Here is a 20,991-nt window from a genome sequence, read left to right as displayed (position 1 = left end):
TTTCAAACCATTCTCTCTCAAAATACAGGAACAACATGGGTATGGACTAACTTCATCTCTCTATATCTTTCTTTATATATATATATATATATATATATATATATATATATATATATATAGATGTATATATTGATAAGCATAGTGATAATCATTATAATACTGTATACATATATATTATAGTGAAAACTTTGACAAAAAATGGGTTTGAATCGGGATAACCCATTTTCTCTGCTCAAAATTTTCACTGTTTATCATTTGTTTCTGGTCAGTTTTCTCTTTCTTTGTTTCATTATATCTATATCTATATTATATATATATATTATATATATATATATATATATATATATATATATAAAATATATATATATATATATATATATATATATATATATATATATACATTTATATACGTATACACATATTGAACGATGATAATGCGTAACACCGTTCTGACTATGCAGGGGTATTTCATTACACAATGCCGTAATGAATGATGTGATCTTTTATGCTTATTATCCTTGAATTATTGCTTAACTCTGGCAGACGAGCCTACTACTTCGTGTCGTCACTCCTTTTAGGAGGGAAAACGAAAGATAAATTAACTGAAAGTGATAAACCTTCCAATTATTTCCGCCCCTTCCATGTGAAAGAGCGCTGAACTGTGTGTGCGTATAATTATGTGTGTACATATCCGCGAGTGGATATGACCGAGTGTGTACGCTGTTTGCCATCATTATCTGTGTGTGAGTGTGTATGTGTGTGTAAGTGTGTACTCAGTCCTATACCACTGTGCCGCATGGCGCCCTTCGTTGTCATGTAAATGGCGTCCCGCGTAACCTTCCTACGGCGGGCATTTCATTGTGTATTGGTCCGGTCTGTACCAGCCTCTGTACATTTGCGACAGTAACGATCCATCGGGTTTTCTCACGCAGTAGTACTTCACGTAGTAGATTGATAGAAATTAGTGATAGCAAACCCGAAAATATGTTTGTAGACTACAAAACAAGGACCAAGGCAATCAGCGTTTTTGACCTTTTTAACAGCAACAAGTCTGCATCGGGAAAATTCGACAAACGCTAGCGATCCACCTGCTGGTAAACAAACCCTCAAACTGGGTTAAAGCGCTCATTCGCGGGTAATCATTCAGGGGACTGTACTGGTATATCATCAATGGATTCGTGATGTGTCTATTGAGTACAGTAGCATACCACTGGCCCCATTGTATACGGGTAAGCTAAAGTTTGGTGGCTTTCTTGACTTTGAATTAGAATCGCTGAATTTCCACATTTGAATTATTTTTTTTTTATCACATCGATGACACAGACTGCATGAGCTGGACTCATCGCGTCAATATGACAGTCCAATGTATCGGCGAGTTTTGCATGACATACTCTCTCATCGTATATGTCTGAACGAGACGCAATAACTTTAATCAAGCGGTGCATGAGGTATTAGTATAGCGATTGAATGAAGACTTTCCAAGGCGTCAAGGGAATCGCTTCTCTACACGTTATGGCAGACAATCCTCCGATTCCTGGTCACTGGATTTTCAAAGGTCATGATGACGACCACAGTAGACACGACCACTAACGTGACGTCGTGGGGTAGTGGTGACAGCGATACGTCAGTCTTTGCAGACATCATAGTGAATGGCACAACGGACTTTCTGTGGACTAATATAGCTTCAACCGTCTTTGCGGAAGAGACTACCAGCCAGGAGGACACAGGGCTAGAAACCACTGTATCACTTACCACCAGTAAATCTACGTCGATTTCGACCACCGCCGCATTTATTTACAAATCTTCGTCGACCATCATCCCGTCTTCGACGCAGAACAATGGAACTCAAAATATCGCCGGCGCGCTCCTGCTCGTCATCACCTTTCTTGCGCTGGTGGGCAATGTCGCCGTTGTCATCGCGCTCCGGCATAAGTGCTACAAGAGTCGTGCGCTCTACACCTTTCTCAATAACTTAGCCATCACGGCCGTGTGTGACTGCGTGTTCAACGCTCCTCTCATAGCAGCGTCAATGCTGTCTAATGGTACTGTGTGGCTCGATCTGTCATTTCTGTGTGTTGTAAACTCATTCGTCTTCAATCTCATCCATACTCAGATCATCATGTGCCTCTTGATTCTCGTACTGGACAGGATATTTTCACTCAAATATTCCGACTCATACATCGGAAACTTTATCGGCGTCAAAGCAAACCTCTTTGCCGGCTACACGTGGATTCACTGCACGGCGTTCAACCTTGCCATTATTGTCACTTCCGTCGAGAGTAGTTACTTCGAGTTCCGCTATTTCTGTTCCGTCCTCTACGAAAACAATCTAGTCTTTAATATCTTGATAACACTATTGTGTGTCATAGCGCCATGGATCGCCATCCTCTGTAGTTATATTTATATAGTGCGGCTAGCGTGGGAGACAAATGCAAGGGACAGTGGGCTGGTGCAAGCTGGGTACGACGAACTTGCCGAATTGCGAGGCACGGGAAAGGAATTGAATCATGCCAAACCCGTCGGGGTCCTGGTCGTTTTGTGGTGTTTATTGATAGGGCCATACCAACTTATCCACATGATCTACGTTTATTCAGGCAGGTCGTCGGGATCCGAAATACTCTGGGTTGTCTGCACAGGCCTAAAATTTATTTACGACTTCTTAGTGTCTGTGGTTATCCTCACCGCTTGGCCAGAAACTTGGAAGGAAATAAGGAACGTTTTTTCTGGTCGTCCAGACAATGCCATAGAGTCGGCACTTCGGGACCATGTACGGATTCCCGGTGTCCGGTCATCCTGGGCGGATGGCAGCGACGGCTCAGTGACCGATAGATCAACTTTAGATCGGTCGACGATCAGCCGGTCTTTCCCGATCCCTGTCTTGTTCGCCACCTCGAACGGGTTACAGCTGCAAGTGGGTGCAAGAGGACGAAGCAACGATGGGGAAATGGAGGCAGCTGACCTAGCAACCGAGAACCAATCAGACCCATACAAACGAGGCTTCCGTCCTCCTCCGCCTTATCTCCCTCCTCTCTTTAGCGTCGTCCATAGCAGCGAGGAGGATAGCTTCAACACCAACAGTAGCTTGCCACTAAAAGATGACGAAGGTGAGGCGATGGAACTGAATGAATCCGCTGACCGGAAGTCTGCTGCAACCCAATTTCAGCTGTCACTGGGGAAAGGTGATGACTTCAAGACACTGAAATCTCTGTCACCATCGACTGAAGCCTCTGACATGGATGTGACGGAGCCACATATCACAAACTCCAAAGATTACCAAATACCTCAAAATGAGTCTGCCCGAAAGGCAGATTACGTCCTCGATGACAAACAAAAACCCGATCCCATTGATGATGAAGACGATCAAACAAGGACTCGCGAGCAAGTGCCTAAGATACCAAAGAGAGAAACTGAAGTCAGTAGAACAAAGCGACCCAGTAAAACTGCCACAGACATTTCCCCACGAGCCACTGTTGCTAAAGAGCAAAGCCAACCCAAATCAGAGAGAGAAAGAACGAGAAAACCAAGCGGTCCTACAAAGAGTAGTGCTAGTAACAGGAATAATGGGACAGCTAACGGTGGAGGAAGGGTTGGCATGGTTGGGGGAGATGAAGGAAAAGGAGGAGGGGGAGGGGAAAGGAATAGGGATGAAAAGAGACAACGCAATCCTAGTGGAAAAAGCACTAGGAGTGAAAAGCCTGGTTCGAGAAACAACAATGCAACAAAGAAGAACGGTGATGCGGCAAAATCTATGTGAGGGGTCTGAGTAGAAAGGAGAAAGAACCACGGCAAGGAGAGGTGAGTCACGGATTTCTGGAGGGATTGGTAACTTGATATGTATTCTGAAAGTTTCGTTTCCATTATATTTTCAATAGATGCGAAACTTTACTGTCGGATCGCTAAACTAAACATTTCCATTTATTATCACGCAAAGAAGGGTAAAAGTGAATGGTGAAACGATAAGTTGGTAATCCACAGGTTTATCTTACGATGATACTACCTATACTTCTTACTTTTACACCCATCAATTAATGTACAGTAAAGATTGCTAAAACAAGAACATGACTACGATGGAGGTCCGGAGGGTTATCGATGGACTCGCTTTTACATGTGTTAGAAACTATTATCTCAAACAGCACGAGACTTCACACTTTAATTGAAGAGTTTGTTCGCAAAAACCGATAAGGCCATTTTTGAAGATTTTGAAGTACGGTCTCTGTAATAAAGTACAAAATAATGCCTTTTAAATAATATATTGGTCACTACATATAAAGGTACATTTTGAAGTTATGGTCAAAAGAAGCAAAAATTTTCTTATTATTCTCTTTATTTTTCTTGACCTTTAATCGCAAATATCTCCATTTGGCAAATATAGACTTATCGGTTTTTTTGCGAACAAACTTCAATTGTTTCCTCATTTCGTTTTCTATTTCAATGTATCGCCCATATACTCAAGTAGTTGCAATTCTTTGTAGTAGGGCCTACACTTTGCAGCTTACGTAATGCACATTCTGTTTAGCATAGTCATTTCTAATATTTCTGCAAACTCTCACCTGTGTATCTTGGAAAGTTTAAATGCGTAACAAGCCTTGCACATATAAAATGTAGACTAACATACTAACAGGTCTGCATTGTATAGGTAGATATGATATACCCTGTACATCCGGGACACGAAACCTTCTTTTCCCCCTTCTCTGGGTGGAAAACAATAATGGGCATTAATGTCTACTCTAAATGAAAAGTTAATCAATCAAACCATGGGGAAAGCACAATGATAATGTACACAAGTCACTGCTCACGCTGTTGTTTGCATAAGTCATTAAACGGAAATCGAATGCAAATTTCGTCATGGAAGAATAAGCTGAATTAGTTCTTAGAAGCAGAACAAAAACGTATCAAATCAGACCATAAGCACGGCTTATCATGGCATTGATGTATTTTGGTATGAATAATGGTCTCCCTCGATATATTTGAGAGCGTATCTTGGATGGTAACCAAAATATTCAGTCATTATGAGACATCACAGGTATCAGTGAGTGCTTTGTGTTTACTAAGACGTATTGTTCAATGTATATTATGATAAATGGAAGCTTACAAAGCAAACCCTTCTCTTTTTTTCTGCAAGAGTAATGGTTTTAGCGGTCGCTCCAGAGAATGAAGATCAAAAGCTATGATCCACAAGAGCATAGATTAGTTTCGACATATATACTTAATGCCGAGTTCCATGCGTGGTGCAATCCGCTGCGCACGCCACGACTGGCCATTAGTGGTTGATCGTACAATATTTTGTATGATTATGTCTATATCACAATCTTCACCACTGTGGAATCGTGGTCTGAATCGTAGAGTAATCGTGGTGATGACATCAGGAGGTCAGTCATGGCAATCGTGATGATATAGAGTAGTTTTGGACGGTTCAAAAACCGTCTACGATCTATGCGTTTGACCTCAAGATCTGATGAGATCTGATGAGATCTGATAAGATCACCACAACTACTCCACGACTCAGACCACGATTTCAATCGTGGCGATAGACACAAACAGAATTCTACGATAAGCTACTGCTGGCCAACCGTGGCGTGCGTAGTGGATCACACGACAGTTATCCCATCATTAATGTTTACTGCAGTATAAATACATTACCAGTATACTGATAAGTGTCGAAGATTTACTACCAATTTCCAACGACAATGATATAGTGAACGGCGCAGTGTCTGTACCCGTGCGTCATTCTTTATACATGCGACGATCAATGAGCTAGATTGATGAGCTCTTTTTGGTTTTTTTGATCGTGTTTCCCGATGACTGTGTCTGCCTTATTGAACTCAATCCGCACAGAAGCCACAGGCAGGTTTCCCTATTGTGCATAGTCACTGGGCCATCTCTCCCTCGCGCTCTCAATCCGGAACATGCCATTGTATACCGCTATAAGCTTTTCGAAGCAGGTTCTCTGTGGAATGAAAACAGAGGAAAACTAACATGAGATGAATCATAACTTTGTTTAAACACATTGTCATACAATGCCTTGTCTTTTCTTCCAAACTTTGGAGTGGAAACAGAGAAACCAACAAGAAAAAAATATCATGGACATACATACTTTGACATGTCTATGACTATTTCATTTTCATCACGGCTAATACTAAGAACACTAGATAATCGTTGCGTATTTATGTCGAAGAAGGGCAGTTTTTCAGTCAGTTTCAATAACAACAACTCGATGCAAGAATCATTTATGTGGAAAATTGAGAAAGTTTGCAAATGAACACCGGAACGAACACACCCGAGGGAGGAGTAAAAGTAACAAACTACAGCGGAGATTTATTTAAACTTCCTGTTATATGGACTGTGCGTTGTCAACACATGAAGCTAAAGAACAATATAAAGAGATGTCTACACGCACACATTATGATAATATGGACGTACAATCTACAACATTCAGGTACAATAATATACATTGTGCAGCATTCTGTGAACTAAACGCCAATATGTTCATCAATGAAACATAATTTTACCACTTTTTCTCAAATATAAGATATTCGATTACCCAAATGTCTTGATTACATTAGAATTACTATATTTTACAAGTTCTTGAGTTGGTAAGCTGATTTTCTGTTCTTTTTTTTTTCTTTTTGACATACAGATGTGCCTCTCCAAAACAGATGTCAAACGGTGTCCATACGTTAAAAATGCAACTTCCTTTATCGTTTAGAATCAAATGGGATAGTTAAACTCTTGTTTTATTGTCTGTCATTCTGAATCAATTTCTATCCAGAGCTCACTTTTACGTGCATCCCGATAGTGTCCTTACCTGAAAAAAGAGAGAAAATCTCACGCGAGCTTTGTATATGAATTTCGTATATAGGGATGTAAACAGATAACAGCTCAATATCAGGCTATCAGGGAAAATGCATAAATGTTGAAACATTAGTAAACTGACATATGAATCATTATCTTTCTTCCTGCAGGTCCCGACGTGCCATTGGTCAATGTTGGTCACGTGAGTGCTCGGATAGGACGGATTTCCTCCACGCCAGGTCCATCCCCCTCGGTCTACGTCACTTACACAGGCCGTAAACAAGCAATGCCAATTTTCGTCCATCTTTAATCCGTTTAGGCATTTCACAGCTGCATTTTGAGACTCATTATATAAACAAAAAGCGTGTAAAAAAAAAGAGAATAATGAACGGATATGAGTTCCAAATCTATTTGTGTTATCCATAAGAGTGGGTGCTTTGGAAATGAAATCTTTGGAAGTAAGAATGAGATAGGGACAACAATTAAAAGACACTCACAAACACCCCCCCCCCCCCCCCATAAAAAAATCCTGAAAGTAATTTACCTTTAAAATTTCCATCTATTTGCAACGGACAGTTATAAAGAGAAAGTGCCTGTCACTGTATTTTCAAGCTTATCATACAATATTGTAATCATCAAAGCAGATGACTGTTATTGTCAATGACACTTACCTAAAACAGGACAAATATAAAAAAAAAAAAACCGGTGAAAATGTTGATACCACAGGAATCATGATAAATTCATTGGCACTTATGTCGAGAGATGCTGGGCATTTTATGTGCAAGTAGGCCTACAGTAATCATCATCAGGAGCCATAAATATGCAACAGTAAGAAAGGTGTCGTTGTATGATGACAATGTGTTGTCATAAAATAAGTGATTTTGAGTTCCTCAGTGCTCATTAAACCGTTTATTGCAACAGAGAATTTATTGAAAAAGGTAGAGATAATCGTGATGATCTTAAGAAGGGCATTCTGAAATAGTGTGATATAAGAACATGGTGCAAACCATGTGTAATTCATTCACAGTAATGGAGGGGTCAATTTGTGAGTTATGTGTAAACAGATGAATGAAAACGATGATAATCTATTATTAGCAACGACATGTAAAATGCAGCGTATCGCGTTCTCACGAACCTGCCACGCACATCTCAATTAGATGTAAGCTGAATGCTATTTTAAAACGAGAGGCAATGCTAGAGAGTGAACAAAGGTCTACGATAATGAACGAATCGAATCTTTTTCAAGTGCTAATTGTCATCAATCAAGTCCTTTTTACGTTTGGTTTCAATGGGCTGGCGGACAAAGGGCCGACGGATAGAACAAAATGTACATGGAGAACGTGACGACTTGTCCGCACCGGTTTCGGTCCACACGCAATCATTGTGTGCCCTAACTTTCTAGTGCTGATCCTAATAAAGCCAGAGCTAGAGGAATGTGTACAAAAATCGATAATGGAAGACTTATTATGGCCATTGTGCAGGCTCTCTCGGCAATTGAGACCATGGACAATAGCTTTGACGCTTGGCTTGCTTAAAGCTTTGTGGTCCGAGGTGGGGCGCCGTGGCTGCCCTGTTATTTACATTCTCTGGTGAATGCACATGGGAGTACATGCTTTTCAAGTTGGAAGTGAGGTTAGCAATTGTCATTCCTTTTTCGTCTCCTAGATGTAATGACGTCATGATGTAAAGAATAAGTTGTCTATAAGGACACTAGTAAAACGCTGGGAGAGGGAGATAGTGTGTATGCTGTATCTTAAAGAAAAATGTATCCGAAAATCTGTGCGTTTTCTGGAATACGTAAATTTTGAGAAAGAGTGGATGTAACGCGGTTTAAGGACCTGTCGAAATTTTTGATATTACCGAATGATCATGTCGAATGTTAAGCCATTATTGTCATGGATTACTTAATGATTGGACATAATGATAAATATACAAATGGTATCTTTATGGTGGTAATCCATGCAAACTTGGGGGAGGAATCTATGAGATATATCACGCTTTTCTCTCAACTCACAGAAAGCATAGAAATCTACACCTCCATGTTGTTCTTGTTCCAATAACACACTCCTGAAATGTGACATTCTTCGTGCGATTTCACAGGATACAATGAACAGACAGTTTAGATTATAAGAAGAGTATAAATTTGCTCGAAAGCTAAGACAGTAATTTGTTTAGATGTTGTGAAATACCTCGATTATATCTGGAGATCCTTCAACAACGTTAAACGAAACGTTTCAAGTTATGGATGAGTATCTTTGATTAAGCGACGTCTAGACAGTAAATAAATAGCACACCCACTATACGGAGAAGAACATTACTTTGTACCGCGCTATTAAAGCAATGAGACTCGCTCCCTTCCCTTTTCACTTTTAGCTTCTCCCTCCCCCATCTCCCATCCCTCACTCCTCTCCCTGCTCCCTCTGCCTCTTCCCCTCCCTTCCTCCCCCTCCCTTCCTCCCCCTCCCCGCCCCTCTGTCCTACCAAATTGTAATGTCGATTATTACGTTGCCCATAGCAATATCTTGCATCACAAGGGGCATGAAGGTATAATGCACAATGTAGCGCTCATGAATTTCATGACACAGTGGCATACGCACGCACGCAAAATTTCCATAGCAATGTGTTTCTTGTAATTTACCTAATCATAGCTATATAGATAAAAGTATATATCTTGTGCCTTAACACCAACATCTGTAGACATTTGGACTCAAAGTCTTAACCACCCTCCGATTGTGTCTTGGTTACTTTCATGTTAATACAACATCGCTAGACATATTGCGGTATCTTTGTCGGTGGTTTACATCATGGTACAAAAACCACCTACCAAGCATGATATCTACAGATACAATGGCGCCGGAATGACGTCCTCGTCTGATATTAGTCCGGCATTATTCGGGTCGTCATGTGAAGTTTAAGAAAAGCTTTCTTATAGATTTTTATATATGATGACTGAATAACTTGTTCATAACTTACTGTCTTTTAGCTTGTCGTTTGGAGTATCATGACCATTTTTTTTTTTTTTTTTACATTCCAGAATTTGAATGTGTCTATCTCATGGAAAGATATACCAGGCTTAGACTTAAAGAGGAAATCCAGTCCAAATATAAGTTAGTCTGATAAAACAGAGTAAAATCTTACGAGTTCCACGGTAAAAATTTGACTGAAATCGGATGAAAAATAAGGAAGTTATGACATTTTGAAGTTTTGCTAATTTCTGCAAAACAGTTCTTGTACAGTGGATATAAATATGCAAATACTAACCATGTCATACCCTCACAATTTTCCATTGATCGTGTACAAAAAAAGAATGACGCAAATTCACTGTTTCTGTCATTGAAGTCTGAAACATGATGTTATTCCTGGCTGAATAACGTCAGAATAGTGATCAGTTAGATATACGAGGATTTGAGCCTGGGGCATAATTGCGTTTGAATGAAACACAGGAAATTTCAATTGTTTTTTTATAATGTGAGGGAATCACATGCTCACTTTGCCATTTGAATATTTATCTTGACTGTTCAAGAGCTGTTTCCCCTAAAAACAGCGAAACTTCAAAATGTTATACCTTTTTTATTTTTCTTCCGATTTCAATCAAAATTATACCTTTGAACTCGCAATATTTTATTCTTTCTTATCAGACTAACTTATATTTGGACTGGATTTCCCATTTAATGACACACATAACATGTGATGTGCAATCAGGTTGTCGTTTTTTTTTTCTACTGTATTAGGCTTTACTATAAATAACTTGGAGTAAATGCAATATACCATAGTAACATGACGCTCTTACAGTTAAGATTGCTTGTTACATAAGCGTTGTCACAGTAATTATTGCAATAATTCTCATATGAGCAAGGCAATCGGATCCAGCATAGCTCTTCCTCTTCATTTTATTTTACCACTAATGTCTTTCAACTGCGTGTTCTTTCTTTCTTTCTTTTTTGCCGATGTCTGTGTTGATTCTCTAACACGATCAAGATTTGCAGGTGCTATGGTCTAATGGCTTGCACGTTGTGCGTTCAATATGAAAGTTCGAGGTTCATGCCCTGCCACATACAGCAAGGCATAACAGCTCGACTTGAAAGAGACATTTCAGCTGCTGGTCCTTTCTATACCAAGTTGTTTTTTTTTTTTAAATCTATTTAGTCACAGCTAAGAGCTTACTACCAGCTATATAATATTAGCTGATTTCCAGCAACGCCGTGAACCTTTAAAACAAAGCGAAGGTACATTATGCGAGTACCTGTTTTGAAGCTGTATGATTTGGCGCGTTAAGTCGGCGCAATGGGAAAGTCCCGATTTTTGTCCCTTTTTTAAAAATTCTTGTTGACTTCTGCGTAAGTCGGCATTCGCAGAAGTCGGCAGATTCTGTCCTCTCTCGTGCATCTGTCTCGACTTACGAGATCTGTATACTGAATTATTTAGCGCTTCATGGAAGAACAAAACAATTTAAAGGCGCTGTGTATAACCAACTTTAAAAGCATTATTGCTTTGATTGTTGACGTTGTTGATGGTAACAACTACTTGCATCATTATCATTTCAATCATTTTTATCTTCATCATTTTCAGCATGAAAGCTACTGCTACCAACGATAACAACAGCCCGGTGTAATACAATGAGTAATTTTGATATGTCACACCTCGTCATGATCAGTTTGTGAAGACAAAATGCTGTTTAAAATGGATTTTTAACATAACGATGAAATTCTTGGTAAAATATCTCTCTTAACAAGTTAAATTTCATAATCTTGATGTGTTATCAGCTCAACAGAAATACGACGAGAAAGGGGAAACGAAATGATTTTCCAATATATAACTTGTGAACTTTCCCATTTTTAGTATCTCATTAAGTTGGAAAGTTGGACGATTTATTTTTCCCCTCTTTGAATAATGTTTGTCTTCAAAAGACGTCAGACAGAATGAAAGAAAAGTTTGAAAAGGACGAATGACTCTTTTTGTACTTCAAAAATGTAGTTTAATCACTTTTATGTTTTAACATGTCTTATGTGTGTGTTCTATGTCTCCAAGACATTCATTAATCTAATTTTGCCAGTCTTCTCTCTGTTGTGCTCAGTGATATGTAAAGAAGCTCTTCAGTCTTTCCGCGACGTTTTGTAATTCTCCAACGTCGTATCTTCCACCCTGTACCCATTGTCTTTCACTATAATATTCATTCTGTGCAAATACGCAATAATGCATTACTGATCATCGTGTGTGTTAATTCGGTACAGGTACTTATCTTTAGTTCTATGCCTTGATATGTTGTAATTTTGTACAATTAACTATCGCATTGCAATCACTGACCAGTAGCTGGATATACAATGCTCACTCGTCTTAACCCATTGAAAACGGGAAACTGTGTTAATTAATGCATTAATCCTATGGGGAACTTTAGTATTCGATTGTTTCGCGGTTGACGAAATATTCGCTTGCTTTGGCGTTTCAGCTGTTGAGAACCTGTAGGGCGCCAGCTCTTGTCAAGTTGAGAGATCGATGCGAGTTCACATTGGCAATAACATTCGTTTGCCCTCTTTTCAAATAATTATGTGCAAAGACATTGAATTAATTTCTTTTCAATTCTGAGAGACTAAAAGTTCCTGTTGATGATGTAAGATGTAGTGGTAAAGACTCTGTACAAGCATCGAATGGAGAAATATCTGGAAGAATACATATCTTGGAGGACTAGAGGTGTACAAAGAGATTGTTTACGACGTTAATGTAGCTTTAATGTTTGCATGCTAGACATCGCATATAAAGAGAAAATAGAATATAGAGCTATTGTTTTTACAATTTTGTATGCTTCTTTATGATTGAATGATTATTAAACTACATGAACAGCAACCACTTGGTTCATACAATCTTTTGCTATGTTACTGTCTTATGATTTTGTTCTTAGTGGTAATGTCTGCACTATACAGCGAACTGTATTTCAGTTTTTTTTTTTTTTTTTAGGTTCAAGTAATTGTTATGACATCAAAGTTGATATTTACATCAGCTGCATTAATTATTAGTTTTTTGCTCTCTCTCTCCCTCTTTTCCCTCTCAATCTCTTCGTATGTATACTGTGTACAATATACATGTATATATATATATATATATATATATATATATATATATATATATTTGGAAGGGAAAATAGGATCATAAATAAAATGTACATGTGTAATTTTCTAATTCTGTTAATCAGATTCATTGGGCGTTTGGATAGAAACCTGCTCATCCGTATACATATTTCCAGCTGAGAGGAAGATGCCTAATAATTGGTAGTGTAGGGTAATTTGATTCAGATGATGATTATGTCAAACAATCCAAATTTGCTCAAAAATGTTACCTCTAGTTGCTGAATTGTAATGAGACAAATTTTATGTATCATATATGTACATGTTTATATATATATATATATATATATATATATATATATGCAATTATGACATCAAATTTGACAGCTGCATATATCTGCTGGTGTTTTGCTCTCTTTCTCTCTCTTTCCCCTCTCAATCTCTCAATGTATGTATAATGTTAAGATTTCACGTATTGACTCCATGAAGAAACAAACTGGTGATGCATTTTCGGCCAATAAAGCACGAGTTTATTTGACTGAAATTTTCGGCGTCTTACGCCTTCTTCAGGAGTCTTGATAAGCTTTATTGGCCAAAAATGCATTACCATATTGTCTCTTTATATATAATATATATATATATATATATATATATATATATATATATATATATATATATATATATATATATATATATATATAATATATATATATATACATGTATATATAATATAGGCGTAAGAGAGTATAATTAGTATTCCATGGGAGACGTAGCTTCTTCTTCGTATTTCCTTTATTCTGTGTTCGAGCTTTCGGCCGTTTCGGCCTTCATCAGGATCTATACAGACAAACAAAATGATGAAGGCCAAAACGGCCGAAAGCTCGAACACAGAATAAAGGAAATACGAAGAAGAAGCTACGTCTCCCGTGGAATACTAATTCTACTGTCTTACGCCTATATGTCTCCACGACCTGGAAGTTTAAACATTGGCACATTTCTTGCATCTATATACATCTGTATATATTATCATTAATATAATTTTTTCTTACGAACAGTCTTAAATGACATGATGGACGCACATTTTAAATCAGTCCATTTTTTTTTTTTTGTATTCTGAAATTTATGGAACCACTCTATGACATACTTTGAAATCCTGTTCGTGGTTTCGAGTCAGATAAACCATGTAAATACATGTACAGGCTTTGCAAAAATTAGAAGGTCTGTGCAACAAACAGTTGCTATAACCAAGGTGGTATCAGATGTAATTGCTATAACATTACCTCTGATATTCAATTAATCTAAACAAGTTCAATAATCTTTTAGGTACATGTATAATGTGGTAAATGTAGTACACATACATGTACATTGTTTATTTTTCTGCATCACATGCATAAATGAAAAGCAAAGCAATACAAAATGAAACAAGACATATCGGTGGAGTGTTAAATGAATGTTTCTATCCCTCTTGGACTCTGTATCCACACATAATCCAACCTTGTAAGAGTTCAACTGAAGTTTTGTCAACATGATTGCAGGTTCTGATCACAGGTAATTTACAAAACCACAGATTGTCAAAAGACTTAAATTGTTAAATGAAATGTGTTCATGAGTACATTAACACAAAAACACAGACACAAGCAGAATTTGCATACCCTGAGGCCCCTCTTCAAAGACTCTAATATCTCTGTGATAAGATGTTGTGTTGATGTAGATGGCAGTTGAGGTAAAATATTAAGAACAGATTTCTACAGTCAACCTTGCCTAAGTCAAATCTATTTGGACTGAAGAAATAGCTTCAACTTAGAGGAAATTTGACTTATGAGGGATTAAAATCAATAGAATATAAAAAGAAGAGGACTTGAAAAGACCTCCAACTTTTGCAATTACATGAATTACTAGTATGCGAGGTCGACTTAAGCAGGGTTGACTGTATGTATCTACAACAAAGAAGTCTAGAGTCAGGAAGGTGATCTGATTTGATTTGAAGAAATGGTTTAAATGTAGTCAATTATCTGTAAAATGAGGAATGTTTGCGTGCATTTTAATTTCGTGAATTTCGCGAGCCAAAATTTGCGAAATTAAAATGCACACGAAAGTTCTTGTCTACACTATATGCATTGAATGTTAGATGTAACATACGAAAATTTCATGCTGCAAAAAAGGCCGTCGGCTACAATTCGCGAAAATTTCATGCCGCGACAATATCTTGTTTTACAGTAAATAGGTGACTCTGCCTTACTCACTCTATGCAACCTTCAGCAAGTTAGGAAGAAATCTACTACATTTTACCAAAACCTGCACAATTTTGGTTTCCATAGAAATTTAGGTAATCAGAGATCTCTGTGAAACAATGGGCCTGCATTAAATGCCAGTTTTTACTGCATTGTTCTTATCAGTCAAGTTCAACAGCATCCAGTCCTTTTTGAAATGCTGCATACTTCAGCGCTACACAAACCATCATGGAACTGAAACAGCATACATGTATAACTTGATGCATTGATAATAACAGCCATAATACCTTCTTCTTCTTTTTTGGTGACATTGATGAGTAAATAGGAATAGCACATTAAGTTATCTAAGTAAATGACACACAGGTCACGAATAATGAGGGTGTGCTTGTATGTGTACATGTTTTGAACACTGACTGGAACTACTTTGTCAAACAGTGATCACACATTGGTAAAACCTGGCCACTGACTTTTCCAAAACTTCCAGCAAGCATTTGGTTGTCAGATTGTACAAAGGTTTTTGGAGTCAGTGAAAGGTTGTCAGAGTTTGGTTACTTGTTGAAAGAGAGTTTGGTTACTTGTTGAAAAAGAGTTTCATTGGTTACAGCTATTTGCTGCTGCATTGAAAATTTTAAGTAACTGAAGTGGAATTAAAGCAAGGGCTTTTTCTTATATTTAGCACTTGCAGACCACTGGCAGAGACTGGCTTAGGACTCATCTTCAGTGGCTGTGAGCCTCTGTTTTCAACCAGGATGTGTTAATGCTAACCCAGCGTAATCTCTGCTAAACTATAAACTATGCATACATTTGTAATGTGTCAGCCAGAAACCTAGTACACTGTATACAATGTACAAAGAAATATCTTACCCACTTCGGCTTCCAGCAGTTTTCTCAAAAGAGCACAATCAGCCATTTATAGTTGATTAAATGCAGCTGGAATTTACACCAAAAAAATGATTTCTGACTGTGGCTCACAAACAAGATCCGCCTCAATCCATCATCAAAACAATTTTTATTGTTCTGAATAACATGTACATTGCAATACTTTGGATAATTCCAGTGAGAAGGTAATTTTCATGCATAACAAAAACAAATCAAAGGAGGTATTAAAAAGTTCTTTTACTGTCTCTGTCTTTGACACAATCAGCTATGCTGAATACAATGACAGCATCACCAATATATCCCACGACTGGCAGCATACAAGTCTTAATCCATCAACTAAGATTAGCTCCTCCAAGACATCACATCACAGCAGTTCTGAAGAGTTCTGTCTATCTCTTCAACCTTGAAGTACTGTACTCCACGGATGTTCTTTTTGCTCTTTCAGGGATATTCATCAATGCCCTGTTCTCCGTGAGGCTGTAATCCGCGCTCAAGAAGTTTCTTGTTCCTTGTCTTCTCCTCCTCCTGTTTCTTGAGCTGTTCCTCTCTCTGAGCTTCCAAGATTTCATCAATTGAAACCTCTTCTAGATCATGTGTTCCCTCATTCTCCACATCCTGAGAAAAAGAAGACATAAAACATGTTATGTGCTTCCCAAGTAATATTCTTTTCCCTGTAGGCATAGGAATTGTCCATATTGGTGATTTTTATTCTTTTTTTTTTGTCACCTGCCTTTTTCATTGATACATGTACCATCAGGCAGGGTTAGATTTACAGAAAGACCATAAGTCAACTGGTGTCTTTTTCCATTTTACATAAATCTGACTTGTGAGAATACTTCAACTTCAACTTTATTTTTCATTTCCATTAAATAAACAGGGAAAATCATATACAATGCTTTAACATTACATACATGTACTTGTAATTTCAAAAACATAAATTAACAAAATACATGTGATCATGAGAAACAACATAATTGCATCTTTTTTTAAGATATATGTGCATAGTACAAGGATGGGAATGTAAATGGAGGGTTCCACTAACAAGCCAATAAATAATAACTCTGATAGACAATAAATAGAAGGGATTTATGATTACCTTTAAATAGAAAACAATTTTTCAACTTATGAACTTATGCAAGTTCCACACACATAAGTACTGTCAACATTATACTTATGAAAATGCTGTAATATCTAAATTTGGTTTTGGTAATTCCTTGGCCAATACAGGATGAAAATCATCTATTGTCAGTATTTCAAAGTACTTTCAGTCTGGTCTTTCAGAGTAAAAAAAAAACAACCAAACAAACAGTTTACAGATATGAGCATAAGGAAGGAATACTTACTATCTCACCGAGTAGTACAACATTTTCTCCTCGTACGACAAAGACTCCCCTGGGGATATCTCCATACTGTTTGCCAACGTGTATCCTCTCAATGGTACGATGAAGCACGAGATTTGCTACAAAATGACCAAAAAACAAACAAACACACTCTCGTCAAAGTTTTTGTTGTACAGGGGAAACTCGGTATAACGAACACTGCTATAACGAGATATCGGTTATAACGAGGAAATTTTCCCGGTCCCAAATTTCCTTCCATGCAAGTCTATGTAAAATGCTACTCTTATAGCGAGATCGGCTATAACGAAATAACTGCTATAACGAGATAAATTTTGTGACTTCCAAACAAAGAAAAACATAGTCAATCAAACCTGATATAGCGAGGTAAAGCAAAATGCCTTCGATAAGGCTTTTACTTCGCCTGTGCTATCATCTTCCGAGATTGTAAAGTCTTGTACACACATAATCATTTTCTTCAGTGCACTCCAGCTAGCACTGCATGTTGTACGTGTAAGTGTGTGTGTGCGTGCACACTGATACATACAGAAAATGTGGTGGGACGGCCATATGCATACATCACATCATCATGACGTTTAGCAGGTGTGAGGCAATCTGATGCTGTGATTGGCCTTCTACGGAGGGAATTCCCCATCTTCACACACACACGCAGTCATAATGTACATACAGAATGTGTCACATACACACACAGCATTGTGCAGACCGTTATATTCAAGCTTTCCACACAACACACACCCATAAGATAACCACATACCAATCCACAGACGATCTTGATACAATCGCAAGCTATATAAATTTACAAATTCAAGCATCTACAATTAATAAGAAACACATTCTTGATATTGGATTTCCTTGGCGAAAAACATCTTCTTACCCATAAAGGTGAGTATTTCCCTCACACAAAATATCAAGTTATCAGTATTGATTGAAATATAATGGGTAGTCCCACATGTGCAAATTAATGTCCTTATGTTATGCCTTCTTTTATGCCTACTGATATAACGAGATATCGGCTATAACGAGGAAAATGACTCGGTCCCGACCATCTCGTTATATCGAGTTTCCACTGTATTATGAAAAGCCATACTACATCAACAATTATGAAAGACAAAAAAAAGTGAAACACTTCCTTTTATCCCACAGACTTCTCTATGACCTTATGTCCCCCCCCCCCCCCCCCCCCCACTAATTTTGCCATACCACTCTACACTACTCTTCCCTTGATAGCTTAAATGCACAGTATGCATGCACTCACTCATGCACATTTCTCAAGTCGGGGATCCAGGAATTCTAAAAAAAAGGGGGGGGGGGGCGCAACTAATATTTCTGGTGCCACTTTCATGTTTCATTTCATTTTTTTCATTTTTATTTCTTTTGTTTTTAATGAAAAATAAAGGTGGGGGCGTGTGCTGATTGCGCCCCCCTCTGGATCTGCCACTGCAAGTGGTGGGTAAAGTATACATCCATGCATCAGCTAACAAGGGTAGGGTAGTGTAGAGTGGTACAGTACGATAAGGGGGCCGGGGGGGGGGGGGGATCCATAAAGATGTGTTTCCTATCCCAACAACTCAGCACCTAATTGAAGTCCATCATACCTGGTACACATGAAATTTCAGAGATTATCCTTACTTATCAACTTACTATCATAAAAGATACTGGCTTCACTTTTTTACTGCTATCAAATGTTGTATCTGGTCAAAAGCACAGCCTTATAATTGTCTGCATTGCATGTGTGGGCATTATATGACATCAAACTCACCAAACTGATCAATGCTCCTCAAGATACCAATTAGTGTTCTTCCATCTCTCAGAACAACAAGCAACTTCTCTGTAGATGAGTAAAAACAATAAACATACATTGTAGGAATGGTCTGAAAGTAGCTGAAAATAGTGTCTCATTTCCTTCATCTACTGTACATGCCATATATTTCACAAGGTTTTTTAAAAATCTTTATGAATTTCATGAGTAGGGATTTATTTGCAAATTCATTTTAAAATGCAAGAAAACATAACTCTGATCCTGACATGCATGCATACATTTCTCCATTCAGTACTCTACTCCACAATTGCAAAATTGTAGGGAAGTCCCAATTGGCAAAAAAATTAGACATGCTAAATATATGGAGAGGTTTTTATTTTCGCGAATTTTGCAAGTCAGTTGCTATATGTGTGATGCACACATGAAATATACATTTCTCCCTTTGGTACAGTACTCCATGATCACGAATTTAACCACTCGCAAAATCATAGGGAAGTCCCAATTCATGAAAATTTAGAATAGCTAAATATATGGTATATACAGTATGATGGTGTATAATCATGAGTTCAAATTATGTCCCAATGTGAAAAAAATGGAAAAAAAAATACAAAATTTGCATGACAAGAATAAATGAATCACTTGTCTGACGTTGTAAGGCAAATAGGAAACTCCTGCACCAAAATGTCCCAGATACACACACCTATCCACCACACTCATCCGATTATAGCAGGGTATGAAAACCTCTATTACCTGCAGTATACACCCCTAATTCCTATCAACACAAGAATAAACATTTATATGACTGTGTAAACAATAAAGTCAATACATTCTTTGTTGTTATTGAGGCATTCTAAAATCAAGCAGACTAGAACTTTATCTCCACTTTAACAAGGTGTTGAAGGATTCGTGACAGCATCAGGTCATCGGTCAGGACAATATCACCCCATCCACAACCAGAGGCACGGAGCCCTGTGAGAACATTGCAGATTGCTACCATAAATTAGTCTACTGGAGGTCATCCCATGAGACTGACACCCACAAGTCATACATCCCATGAGTTCAACATTGAAAACAGGTCCATGAGTCATACAGCCCATGAGTTCGACACTAGGTAAAAACAGCCCACGAGTTCGACACCGACAGATACAACACGGGACTTTACAAATAATGTGTCGGTCTTGTGGGCTTTGTTAAATAGTAGTTGGGTGTCAGAGTCATGGGCTGTATGACTCATGAGCTGTATAACTCGTGGGTGTCTGTCTCGTGACGGGCACTCGAATTACTGTGAGTGTTTATAGACCTCCACTACCATTGCTTGCCCTGTGTATGGAAATTTGTGTGCATGTGAACAAAATTTGAGGATGTGTCATTAAATGGCCAATGGATAAAATGGATAATACTATTAATAGCAGAGACAGAGTCTATCACGATTTACGCGACAATAGATGAAGTTTAGACTCAGTAAACCAAACATACAGAGAGTCTATAGAGCTGACCTGCTATGTACAGGAGAAACTCTCGGCCCTATTAACAGAGTAATAAAATCATAAAAACAAAACACTAACACACGCTAGTTCTAAGATTTATCTGATCCCTTTGCCACACGAATATACGTATATGGGACTAAGCGTTACATCGCTATTTTTTCTAGGAATCACCAGTATAAAGTAGGCACCATCAACAATATTTACTGTTAATTTCGTCGATAAGACTAGCTGTTCCTGGCATGTAATCCATTCTGTCCAGAGTATTGCATTAGACCCAGCAAATACACCACTGGGGCACTTGCGGCTTGAGCTGATATGTGACGGGAGGAGCGAGATCTGCATACATGTGATGAGATTCGGCGGAAGAGTGTAGGTCAACAAATAGCTAGCTGAGCGCGAGCGGGTATTGTGGGCGCGGGGGCCGGG

General features: G+C 38.2%; 2 protein-coding genes across 2 annotated transcripts; one reads left to right on the top strand and one right to left on the bottom strand.

Annotated features, from left to right (window-relative positions):
- Window positions 1-1,561: 1,561 nt before the first annotated feature.
- Window positions 1,562-3,754, top strand: LOC139724361 (uncharacterized). Its single transcript, XM_071635512.1, has one exon. The coding sequence runs from the start codon at window positions 1,562-1,564 to the stop codon at window positions 3,752-3,754; it is 2,193 nt and encodes a 730-aa protein (XP_071491613.1).
- A 10,763-nt stretch (window positions 3,755-14,517) lies between these two features.
- On the bottom strand, window positions 14,518-20,914 carry LOC139724339 (U6 snRNA-associated Sm-like protein LSm1). Its single transcript, XM_071635490.1, has 4 exons — window positions 20,770-20,914; window positions 19,079-19,147; window positions 17,305-17,420; window positions 14,518-16,576 (listed from the first exon to the last, which is right to left on the bottom strand). Exons 1-4 carry the CDS (start codon window positions 20,813-20,815, stop codon window positions 16,403-16,405), a joined length of 405 nt encoding a protein of 134 aa, XP_071491591.1. The 5' UTR covers window positions 20,816-20,914; the 3' UTR covers window positions 14,518-16,402.
- Window positions 20,915-20,991: the final 77 nt, after the last annotated feature.

This window comes from Diadema antillarum, unplaced genomic scaffold (genome assembly GCF_040938485.1).
Source record: "Diadema antillarum isolate AM-2024a unplaced genomic scaffold, OU_Dant_1.0 scf00000211, whole genome shotgun sequence".
Classification (NCBI taxonomy): domain Eukaryota; kingdom Metazoa; phylum Echinodermata; class Echinoidea; order Diadematoida; family Diadematidae; genus Diadema; species Diadema antillarum.
Note: the sequence above shows the minus strand (reverse complement) of the source record. Positions and strands in the feature narration are given on the sequence as shown.